Genomic DNA, 12,815 nt, shown 5'->3' on the forward strand with positions numbered 1-12,815 from the left:
ATTCCATCCTGGATTTTCCATTGTTTAATAAACTATTCATATTGATAATTCTGGGAATTACTTCTAAATTACTTTATATAAGTTTTAATCTGTGATACACTGCCTTAGGACCCATAAGCCTAATAATTTAAAACACTTTATTCATTGTCTGCATCAAAGTTTTTCTTCTATTTATTATGACAGGTTTCAGTTCGCTCCAAAAACCATCATCAAATTTTGTGGCTTGGGTATCATGTGCAGTTAAACTTCTACATTGTTACAATCTTACACACATACTGCTGTAGTCATTTCATGTTTTACAGGAAAACCATACAGCATAAAATTATAGCAGTTACTATTCTGTGTTTTAAGGATGTGAATATGACAAAGTTCTGCCTCCCAATTAAGAGAATATAAAAATGTAGATTTATTTACAGTTAAATTGCAAAGCAGATAAAAATATCACCAATTCCATCCCTCTGCCATCATTCTCACATTCATGATAATTCCAGCTCGGTAAACGCTATCTACACATTATACTTAATGCAGTGATAGAAATTCGGCAGCTGTGGTCTGTCTGATAGCATTCTCAGAAAGAAGGCGAACCGGCACAGCACAGTCATTATTAAGGGCAGCAGAGGCACAGGCTAGTCCCACAGCAGCACACCTCTCCTCGGACAGCCCTAGCAACATGCCTCTTATGAAACCAGCAGCCAAGCTGTAAATGAGTGCAACAGTATCACAGACAATGAAAACATGTTACGTAAGACTAAGTGGGAAGTCTATCACTACTCTACAAAACCGGTGAGTAGGATTATTACATTAGCCAAAGTTCAAGATCAATCTGAACTAACCTATAAAGTCCTGTTGGAAAAACTGAAGCAGTGAACTACTACACTAGTCATAGTCTATTATTGTGCTTATCCACTGAATTGAGAGGAGCATAACTGAGGCACTGAATTAATATATTAGTCAAAGTATAAGATTAAAGGTATTCTCACCTGAGAAATTTTGTTGCAGAACATTTCAAGATCACAGTAGCTCTTAAAATGAGGGCAACTTAAGTAAAAGAAATAAAATGAATCTTAAAAATAGTACAGATTACTTCAAATTTTCAACATGTTGTATTCAGCTCTAGCTTTAACAGTGCTTTTATTTTCTTAAAAAAATTTAAAATTGTGCTGATCAAAATGACTATATGGTACGGAGATGATAACAATGACAAGCATTAAAGGATTGCTCTACAAATTCTGATCCAAGCATTTTGTCATCTGCAAACACAGGATAATATGTTTCAAGAAATAAATCAGAAAAATACTGCAGTAATGAAAATCAAAACATCAGTTGTGCTTGCCTATGTTGTTGGATTTTTTCAGTAAAAATTTGTTTAGTTGATGACAGCAACATTATACTTACTTATACAACCTCCAGAACACAGCTGAGGCGGGAAATGAAATGCTCAAGTATCTTTGCAATTATGTAGATGTAATAAATTAACACTGAATATAATGAAAAAAAACCAAACAAGTGCAAGTAGAGCTTGTGTTCTGAGGTTTCTACACAAAATTAATTATGTATAGAGATGATGATAATAATAATAATAAGAAGAAGAAGAAGAAGAAGAAGAAGAGGAAGAAAACAAACAAACAAAGAACAACACACATCAATTAAACAATCAGAGGAAAATGAAATCTTAAGACAGCCACCAGAACAAGCACAAATAGAACACGAAGAGACACACATGTTAGATATAGAAGAAAAATTTCAGCTGACATATATAGAATACAAAGACACAAATACAGACATTAGACCATTCTTGCATAGACCACCAAATAAACCACAAGTCAAAACAACAATAACAACTATCAACACAATCATACACAACAAAATAAATGAAAATACAACTATGGAAGAGTTACAACTACTGGTTTATATAGGAGCACTCACTACACTAAATATACACACTAGGCAGAGATCAGACCCAACCAACACACAGAAGAAACCCACAAAACCAGCATGGCAACACAGGCTACAGATCAGAATAGAAAAACTGAGAAAAGACATTGGACAGCTAACACAATTTATAAGAAATGAAATATCAGACAGAAAACGAAAAAGGTTAGGTAAAATCTCACAACAAGAAGCGACAGAGCAATTAGATGAAAAGAAGCAGAAATTACAAGCATTGGCCAAATGACTTAGAAGATATGAAAAAAGTTAAAATAGAAGGAAACAAAACCAAACATTCAACACAAACCAAAAGAAATTTTACCAGATAATAACACACACATTAAAATAGACACTCCACCAAACATAACAGACATGGAACACTTTTGGAGCAACAAATGGTCAAACCCGGTACAACATAATAGACATGCACGATGGATACAAGCAGAAACAGACACATACAAGATGAGACCACACATGCCTGAAGTGATAATTTTGCAACATGAAGTCACCTGAGCAATCAATTCTACGCACAATTGGAGAGCCCCTGGAAAAGATAAAATAGCAAATTTCTGGCTAAAGAAGTTCACCTCAACACATTGACATGTAACTAAATTATTTAACAGTTACATTGCAGACCCATACACAGTCCCTGATACACTTACACAAGGAATAACTTATCTGAAACCTAAAGATCAAGCAGACACAGCAAACCCAGCAAAATATCGCCCCATAACATGCCTACCAACAATATACAAAATATTAACTTCAGTTATTACACAGAAATTAATGACACACACAACACAGAACAAAATTATAAATGAAGAACAAAAAGGCTGTTGCAAAGGAGCACAAGGATGTAAAGAGCAACTGATAATAGATGCAGAGGTGACATATCAAGCTTTTTTCAAGCCACCAAGTGACCATAGACCTTAGTATGTGATATAAATTTAACTTGGTACCTCTACCTGTTCCTGGGAAAAAATGTCGTAACTGTGAGACAGACAACAAAATGTTCCTCTAAGTGTTCAGTTTTTACTGATTGAGTTATGGAACCCTAAAAATAGCTCAAATTTCAGTTTAAAGAGGGAAAACAACTCTACATCATCAACCATAAATAATCTATAAACTATAAAATGGTGAATACCAGTTTCAATTGACATGGATTAAACACACTAAGATAATGGAAGAAAAGTTATCAGTATGTTATGTGCTTAGGGTCCAATCATCAGTACGTAATAGTCAGTGCCTTATTTTGACTGTATGAACTATCACTTTACCACTTCATGCTAGTCATGCTTAAACTATGAAAAAAGCTGCCATCTCCTGTATTACACTAAAATCTGTGGTTTATCTCCTACTGGGTAGCTTAATGTTTACAGTACATTGCTACTTGCCATGTGGCTTCACAATCAATGCTGTTGCTTGCCATACAATTAATAACACTTTTCACAACATAAATAGCACATATTAGGTGATTTCACTTTTATTTTTGAGATGATGCTTACCAGTCACCAGCTCCCATGACATTCACCAAGTTTGTCACTTTTTTTGCTGGGTAGAGGCGGGCACTGATGTCACCAGTTTGTTTCAGCCATTTTCCTTGTGCATAAAATGGCTCATCTGGCTTACCTCTACGAATTATCTGGAACAGAGTATCTTTATCTGCACGTGGTGGTAAATTTCTTAACATAAATAAACTATACATTGGGTGTCCCAGTTTAATCTTTGCAAAATAATATCACAAGAAGTGTCCATTCCACAAAAAAGTGTTTCAATTAAAACTTTGCACAGACAATGGAGTCCACAATGTGACAATAATAGTTTCATACTAAAAGGAAGTGCAGTGCGAGTGAAAATATTATCACCTTCAGTTATTTAAGTGAAAAATCCCTTCTTTCAGTTGCATATTATCAGCAATGCTAAAACCTAGGCAAGTTTTATCTGAACCCATTTTCAATGCCCTTATAGATGGTACTGTAGTCAAACAAGATTGTATAATCTTTTATTTGGTCACAGAATTTCAACTAAGCTCTCAGTCTGTAGTTTTGAACAATGTGGAAGGCTTCAGCCAGAAATTTTGATGGTTCTGTGACAAGCCAGGGTGCTATTTCTTACACTTGTGCAACAGGGTTCAGAACACATTATCCAGTCTACATGACAAGAGCCATAGAAGAACCCAGAGTGTTACTGTAAGAACTCCCTCTGCACCCTGACCATTTACAGGTGAAACTATTAAAATCCTAGTAGCCAGCTGCCAGGGCATTCACAACGAAGTTCCAGAGTTTTAAGCATTCATGAAAGACAGTGAACCTTGCATTTAATATTAAGTACATAAAGCTGGCTAAAACCCTAATTTGGCAGCAGTGAGATTGTTGCGGTATATTTAACAGAATTTCGATAAGATAGGGTGATGGGAAATGGAGGTGACAAGAACTTAGAACTCACTTAGACTGAAACTGGAGCTGTATGCAAAATTGTTAGGCCAAAATTCAGTATCAAGTGTGAGTACTTCTATCCTCCTCCTTATCACTTACGAGACAACCCCCTACCCCCCCCCCCTTACCCCCAACCCCACACCCCAAGAAAGGTAACTTGAAATGTTAGACAGAACCTAGATTGCTAGAACATGCATTTCCCAAATGTATGATCATTATTGGAGAGACTTTAATTGTCCAAAAATGGACTGGGATGGTTTTGTACACAGCAAGCATGACAAAACATGTCAGCCCCCAGTAGCTGAGTGGTCAGTGCGACAGGATGCCAATCCTAAGGGCCAGGGTTCAATTCCCGGTTGAGTCAGAGATTTTCTCCGCTCAGGGACTGGGTGTTGTGTTGTCCTAATCATCATCGTTTCATCCCCATTGACACACAAGTTGCCAAAGTGGCGTCAAATCGAAAGACTTCCACCCGGCGAACAGTCTACCTGACGGGAGGCCCTAGTCACACGACATTTTTTACAACAAAACATCACATGAAACAATACTGAACTATGGTTCCAGAGGGGAAGAACTCCCCATGATAAATGAAGCACTTTTAATCCAACCATTTAACATGGAACAGGCACCTCTCACTACCTTGTTATTAAAAATAATATAGAATTGTGACTGCACATAAATGTACACAAAGTTATCATCTTTTACATTTGGCAAAGGAGTTCACATTCTTATTACACTGTTGAGTCACATTAGGGTGACCACTTGTCAAAAGCCTAAATAGCCACATTTTTCAACATGGACCACTGTGATATGTGCAGGAAAAACAGTCCGTAAGGTTCTGAAAGGTAACAAAAGGGATTTGGGGCCATGCTGACTCCCGTAGAGGCATGCTTATGTTAATCCACTGTGCTTTCCAGAATGATGAGACCACCTAGCTAATGCAACAAAAACATTTCCCAGACCTCAACACTCCCTTCTTTCTTGCTTTCAGACATTTCACATCGTATACACCATCGGCAATCTGTCTGCTGGAGCATATAATGTGATTCATCTGAAAAGACAACAGTCACCATTCACAAGGAAACAAAATGATCCCAATGAAGCTATGATATTCTCACAGAAGAAGCTGAGTAGCACAGTCACCATAGTGTAGTGGTTATGATATTAGACTGTGGCATTGAGAGTTGTGAGTTCAAAACTCACCTGAATTTTAATTTCTGTATTTGGTTCAAGTACATTCTAGAAGTATCCACAAATGGCAAGAATCATTGTACTCGAATGTTCTGTAGCTGTATATATACCATATGTGTTCTGGCTGGAGGGGGTTCACTCTATGCTCTTGTAGGTGCTGAATAAACATTCGGTAGGTGAAGTTTGTGTTCGTCATTCATCTACTTACACCTTCTTCTATATGATATTATTCTGGTGGAGACGCGGGGTATTGGAACTTTTGATATCACACATTATCAGTGACACAGTGGCTCCCATCAGGCCATGACAGAGCCACCGTTTATGTGGCGAGAAACCTGAGTTTGAGCCATATTCAACAGATCACAATCTAACAAAGACAGAAGAAGAAGAAGAGGGCGTTATGATGACAGCAACTGTGTGCCACCACATGAGACATCCTTCTGGGTTCTCTCGTGATGATGGCCAAGATCCAAACAAGTGGCTGAAGGTATATGAGCATATAGCCAAATTAAACACTTGGGATGACACTGTGTGTTTGGTTAAGGTATTTTTCTACTTGGAGGGCACTGTCAAGCAATAGTATGAGAATAACGAGGAGAAGTTCACAAGGTGAGAAGTATTCCAGGCGAAACTGTGCAAGTATTTTGGAGACACACAATGACAGAAGCGCAAGGATGAAGATTAATTAAAGTACAGGACACAGTGTCCAGGAGAAATGACAGCATCCTACATTCAAGACATCTTGGAGCTGTGTAAAATAGTGGATCCTAGAGTGAACGAGGAAGATAAGGTTGCACATCTCATGAAGGGTGTTGCTGAGGACATGTATCAAGCCCTACTCCTGAAGGTGGTTTTGACAGCAGATGACTTCATAAAATGGTGCCAGTATATTGAGACAATGCATCAAAAAAGAATTACACACAAGAAATTTGAATGGCTTCCAAACATCATATTGATGTCGGCAATGGAGGAAGAAACTGATTTCACAAGTGTTCTTCATCAGATAGTGAGAGAGGAAGTTCAGAAGACACTTGGATTGCACAATGAGCATAAAACTGAGACGTTTCAAGAGAACATAAGGGAGGAAGATATTGAACCCAATTTCTCGTCCTTCATTTCCCTTTAAATGGTAAAAAAGTAGAGACCCAGGCGAAATTATGTTCCTACAATGCCGCATGAAGAATCTGTTTGGGCATCAAGGAAGACTGACATCTGGAAGACCCAGAGACAGCAGACCGATCTTAGCCGATGCCGACTCTGAGATGACAAAGATGAACAAGAAGTGTGGATGCAGGATGCCGTAGGTCACCATCGCCGCAAGCTAGCCACTGGAGAGGATGCACCCCAACACATCAATCAAGGTCTCCATCACTGTTTAGAGGCTCCAGCTGATCACCTAGCTGCCGCAACCTGGAAAACTAAAGGGTGCGACCTGCCTTGGAGGTGACGCTGCCAAAGAGAAAAATCCTCCGCTGTTGTTCACTACAAAAATGATAGGACACTATGTCAATATCCTCAGGGATGGCCAAGCAGCCCAAGCTCTTGTGGACTCTGGAGCATCATATTCAGTCATTTCAGAAAAGTACCGTTGCCAGTTGCAGAAAACCGTATTCGTCGACAACGAAACATCTCTGCTGAAGGCGGCTAATGGGAAATACGTAAAACCTACAGGAAGACATGTCATTCATGTGGGTATAAGTGGCCATACACAGCCCTTAGAATTCATTGTCTTACAAGAGTGTAGTCATGACGTCATTCTCAGATGGGCCTTTTTGAAAGCTTCTCAGGCAAATATAGATTGTAGTCACTCGAAGATTATGCTAGATGAAATGAGATAGTGTGGACAGGAAGATGCACATCAATGTGTGTGGAGACTATGTATGCCGGATGAAGTGATCATTCCTGCAGTTAGCACTAGAAAGGTAGCCGTCATGTGTCATGCTATGCATCAACCCTTGGATCTTGTAGAGGAATGTAAGAGAAGCATAGCACTGAAGAATAACTTGGTCATCCCAGCCTCTGTCGTCTTGTTTAAGAACGGATTTGGTGAAATGTGGATAGTTAACTGTCACTGAGAACTGCAGATCCTTCCAAGATGCATGTGCATAGCAGACACTAAGCTGTTAATTGCAGAACAGCTGAGCATCATAGAAACCTCCCATGCCAAATCTGTGGGTGAAATTAGCGCTCCAACTATGAGATAAGATCATCTAGCTCGAGTTATCACCAGATCTCAATAAGGAACAACAGAAGAAGCTACTTGCCATTCTTCAAGAGTTCTCTGAATGCTTCAATTCACAGGTGAAGAGCAAATGATACAAATCGGCGGTCAAGTACCGGATTAGCACTAGAGACCATCAACCAATAAGCCAGAGAGCATACCATGTGTCAGCAAAGGAACATTGAATAATTCATGACAAGGTAGAGGAAATGATGAAGAATGACATCATTCAGCCTTGAGCCTTCACAGAGCCCATTGTCATCACCAGTGGTTCTTATCAGGAAGAAGGATGGCAGTTGGCGCTTTTCTGTTGATTAAAGGAAGCTTAATAAGATAACTAAAAAGGACGTTTACCCTCTTCCACAAATTGACAATACCCTGGATCAGGGCTTCCCAACTTTTTCAGCTGGTGGACCACTTCTTCAGTCAAAAATCCATGGCAGACCCCTAGTCAGTCAAGAGCACAGTAACTTTAAATTTCAGAGCGAAACCCATGGGAACTGAAAGCTTCTTAATGCAAGTTCCATGTTCCCAATGTCGGTGCAACATTACCCATCACATGATGGGGCTACCATCCACAAACTAACGGGTTTATTGAAATGCCTTAATAAGATCTTGGCTGACATGCTATCAGTGTTCATCAATGTTGAGCAGAGCAACTGGGATGAGGTGCTACCTTTGGTGACGTTTGCCCACAACACTGCCTTAAAGGCACCACAGGATTTATGCCATTTTTCCTGGTGCATGGGCGTGAGGCAATGACGATGATGGACACTGTGTTTCCGTTACAGCCTAATGACATGGATGATGACTAAATCAGCCAGGTGTTGACCAGAGCTGAGGAAGCTTGGCAGTTAGCTTGACTCTGCATGCTGTAGGCTCAAGAAAACGATCGCCGAAGGCATGATGTGAGCCACCGCCCTGTTGTCTACCAGCCTGGTGACCTCGTCTGGATCTCACTCCTGTTCGGAAGGTTGGTCTCTCTGAGAAACTCCTCAGGTGCTACTTTGGACCTTATAAGGTTGTAAGACAGTTGTCTGATGTTACTTATGAAGTTGAACATTTTGACCCTGACAGAAGACGACGAAAGATCAGAGATACGGTCCACATCCTTCGAATGGAGACCTACAAGGATCCTGCAACCCAGGCTAATTTCGAAGCTCCAGTGATGGGCAACAAGCAGAAAGGTGATGAAAAACATAGTGGCAAGGGAAGTTCTAAGAAGATCACTGCCAGGGTGAACATCAGTCATCGGGAGTCAGAGTATGCAGAACCCATGACTCGTTCCCGGACTAGGACATAACACTGAGACGCTGTTCTCTTAAGGAGGAAGCAATGTCACTGAAGAAGCTGAGTACCACAGTCGCTATAGTGTAGTTGTTATGATACTGGACTGTTGCATGGACAGTTGTGAGTTCAAAACTTACCTGAACTGTAAAGTCTTAATTTCTATATTCAGTTTGAGTACATTCTAGAAGTATCCACAAATGGCAATAATCATTGTACTGGAATATTCTGTAGCTGTATATATACTGTATGTGTTCTGACCGGAGGGAGTTCGCTCTGCACTGAAGTGAAGTTAGTGTTCATCATTCATCTACTTACACTTTCTTCTATGTGACAACATGTAAGAAGTATGTTTCATATAAAAAGTGAAATATAATTCATATTCTTGGCAACTATATAATCAAGTTATGTAATACTAGAAATTTTGCAAAATACCTCACCACTATTAATTAATTCTGAAAAATAAAACCTTTTGGTTTAAAATAAATTAAAGAAGCTTTCATGTCACATCCATCCATGTGCAATAAAACTGGTTTCTGAAACACCATTTTTAACCTGTCTATTTTCAACATATCTAAATGTTTATTATGATTCCAATTCTTTGTTTACATATTATTGTTGTATGTTTTCAACTGTTATTTTACATTTTAAATTGCTTTTTATGTTTTTTGGTTTAAATTGATGTTTTTTGTTTCTAGTTTACATTTTACACACATGTATTTTGTTAATAGAAAATAACAGTAACTCATTATTATGATACAGGATCAGTACAATAATGATTATCTGGAAAGAAATGCTTAAAATGTAACACCATGAAATAAAATAAACGAAACTACTTCATGTGATACACGTGACGAACAACGCAATATATTACAAAATTCAGCAGGATTTGAAATTTGACAGGAGATCTTCTAAATATACTGACTTGTATCAGACATATTTCAATACACTGGAGAACCTTTGCAAAGAGAATCAATTATATACTAGTGATTGCAGTTTGATTATATTGTTTTTCAAGTACAGACTGGCATCATAATCATCAGCAGAACTAAATTTGAAAATTGTAATCAAGCTGCAGTCAATAGTATGTAACCACTTCTATTTGCCAAGGTTTTCCTGTGTCCTGAAATATGCCTAATACAAACTAGGATATTTAGAGTATCACCTGCCACAATCTGTGAATCCTACTGAATTTTGTTTTATATTGTGTTGTTCATAGTGTATATTACATGGAGAAGTTTCATTTATTTTATTTAAATGATCTTAAAAGGCATTATGCTTTAAGAATTTCTCTAGATAATCACTGTTGTACAGATTTTGTGTCATAAAAATGAGTTGTGTATTATTTTCAATTAACAAAATACATATATGTGTGAAATGTTAAACTAAAAAACAAAACATGTAAAAAGGGATTTAAAATGTAAAATAACAGTTTAAAATATAAAACAAAAATAATCAAAACAAATGCTTGTAATAATAATAATGAATGTTTAGAAACTTTAATTAGGTATGTTAAATGTATTATGACAGCACATTGTGTAGACAGATTACTTTTCAAAAAAACTTTATTACACATGAACGGATGTGGCATGAAACCTACTGTAATTTTGTTCAACAAAGTTTTCATTTTTCAATTTTGCAGAATTTCAAATTATTGTAAAAGTTGATTACACAGTTTTCAAGAACGTCTATTACATTTCAAATTTTACATGAATCACTTTCTTTTTGGATATTGTGGTTTCAAAGCTATTCTCTCTACACCTAATATGCCAAATTACCTTTTGGGGTTTGTTTTATTTCTTTTCCTTTAGTTACACCTAAGAACATTCCTCCCCATCAGTGGATGTCCACTTGTGGTATTGGAATGCAATTCTAGTCTTCCTACCACTGAATAGCAGTCACCTATGGTCCATGAACCTGCTGCGGAGGCTCATAAACAGTAACGTTTGCTGAATGGTCATTAAGAAGACACTGTTGGTAGCCCCTTGGTTCATCTGGACAGTCAGTTGTTCAGTCGTTGCAAACCTATTCACCCATACCCAACTCTACAGTTGTCATTTCCCTCTGTCAGCTATGCCTTAGGCTGCACGACAATCTTCTCAGTGCCAGTTTTGGATAGTGTCATTTTGCCATGCACAGTATATTTTAACCATGATGGCACTCAAACAGTTTACAAACTTAGCCATTTTGAAAATGCTTCTACCCTTGTCACAAAAGCCAATGATCATGCCTGTTTGGATGTCAGATAAATCCAAACTAAGACAATGACTGCACTGTTTTCCACATCTCCACATCTCCCCCCCTCCCTCCCTCCCCCCCCCCCCCCCCCAACAAGCCTTATACACCCTCTGTGCTAGCTGTACCACCTGACGTCTGTAAGTGATTACTGCACACAATGCAGGAAACACCTTGAGGATGAACATTTTGCCTTCAGATTGATATTCAGTGATGAAGCAACCTTCAGCTTATCTGAGAAGGTTGATCTCCACAATGTGAGAGTAAGAGGCACTGAAAATCCTCATGAAATTGTGATTCTTGAATGAGATTCACTGAAGGTTAACATTTCCTGAGCAATGCCACAGATGGAACTGTATTTTTCTTCTGTGAGACTACTTTGACGGGCACCTTTTACCTTGCCATTGTTAGATGACCCATGGATTGTCAGATGTGGAAAGTGAAATGAGCTGTTTAATTAACATCTTTCTTCTGGTCCTCGGCCATAGTATATCAGGAAGAGCTTGGTGGAGGCATCCAGTTAACAATGGATATCCAGCACTGCTGATACCACAAAAGCGGGATTGAGCATGGTGTCACTCGAATGCTGCTGTCAGCAACGTCTGTCTGTCTGTCTGTGACCACAATGACAGTGCAGCAACCCAGCTGATAGTTATGTGGAGGCAGCCATGACCTCCCTCCAGTAAGTGGGCAGCTTTCTGCTCTGACAGTGACTGCTTTTATGAGTCATGGCAGGCTGCTCTGTCCCAAAGTCAAACAGTGGACCCTGTACAGCATTCTAGGATGTCGCTCTGTGTGTCAAAGGCTCATGGTGCAGGCTGTGATAGTGAGACAAGAATATTTTAGTGCACAAATGGCTGAGTACTTATATGTTCCAGACTATGTTCATTTAGGGCTTAAGGCATGTACTCTAAACACTTCTGTGGTGGCAAGTGAGGAAGGCTTCCATCCTTCTGCTATGACATTGCAGTGTTGACTGTTGTACCATACCCAGCTGTCTCTGCTTCACAATGCCCATCGGCTGTGTTTTGCTTCGCAATGCAGAATTGATTGATTGAGTGACTGGTTTATTGATGGTGTCATGGGCCCAAACAGTAAGGTCATCAGTCCTATGTTTGAAAAGTTATGTGCGTAAGACAGAGGTGTCTCCTAAAAGTGGGCAGATCCAGTCAGAGGGATCAAACTATAAAGTGAGGAAACTAAAATCACACACAATACAAGGCACGAAAGGGGAGGTCAAATCTAAAAACTGGATAAAACACAGGAAGAAAAGTGTGGTCTTTGTAAAGAGGAATTATCATGGTTCCCAGACCCAGAAAACACACAGTCAGATCCCAACCACAACCACCCTGTACCTGCTCCAGGAGGAAAGCAAAACCTTAGAACTTAAAATAAAAACCACTTTCATGAAGGAAACTGAGGACCAACTCAACCACCTGTGAATTGTCTGCTAATATTAAACACAAGGAATCTGGAATGCTATACTTAGTACGAAGGGACAAAAGGAGGAGACATTC

The 12,815-nt window shown here is 38.9% G+C and overlaps 1 protein-coding gene across 1 annotated transcript in view; it reads right to left on the bottom strand.

The window, feature by feature from the left end:
* Positions 1-382: 382 nt before the first annotated feature.
* LOC124775803 (uncharacterized sugar kinase YeiI-like) overlaps positions 383-12,815 on the bottom strand; it is a 281,535-nt gene continuing 269,102 nt past the window's right edge. Inside the window, exons 6-7 of the mRNA XM_047250634.1 lie at positions 3,435-3,571; positions 383-697 (exon numbers count right to left, since the gene is read on the bottom strand). Of these exons, the coding sequence (XP_047106590.1) occupies positions 520-697; positions 3,435-3,571 (315 nt within the window). The 3' untranslated portion in view covers positions 383-519. The remainder of the gene's footprint in view (positions 698-3,434; positions 3,572-12,815) is intronic.

Source organism: Schistocerca piceifrons, chromosome 2 (assembly GCF_021461385.2).
Source record: "Schistocerca piceifrons isolate TAMUIC-IGC-003096 chromosome 2, iqSchPice1.1, whole genome shotgun sequence".
Taxonomy (NCBI): domain Eukaryota; kingdom Metazoa; phylum Arthropoda; class Insecta; order Orthoptera; family Acrididae; genus Schistocerca; species Schistocerca piceifrons.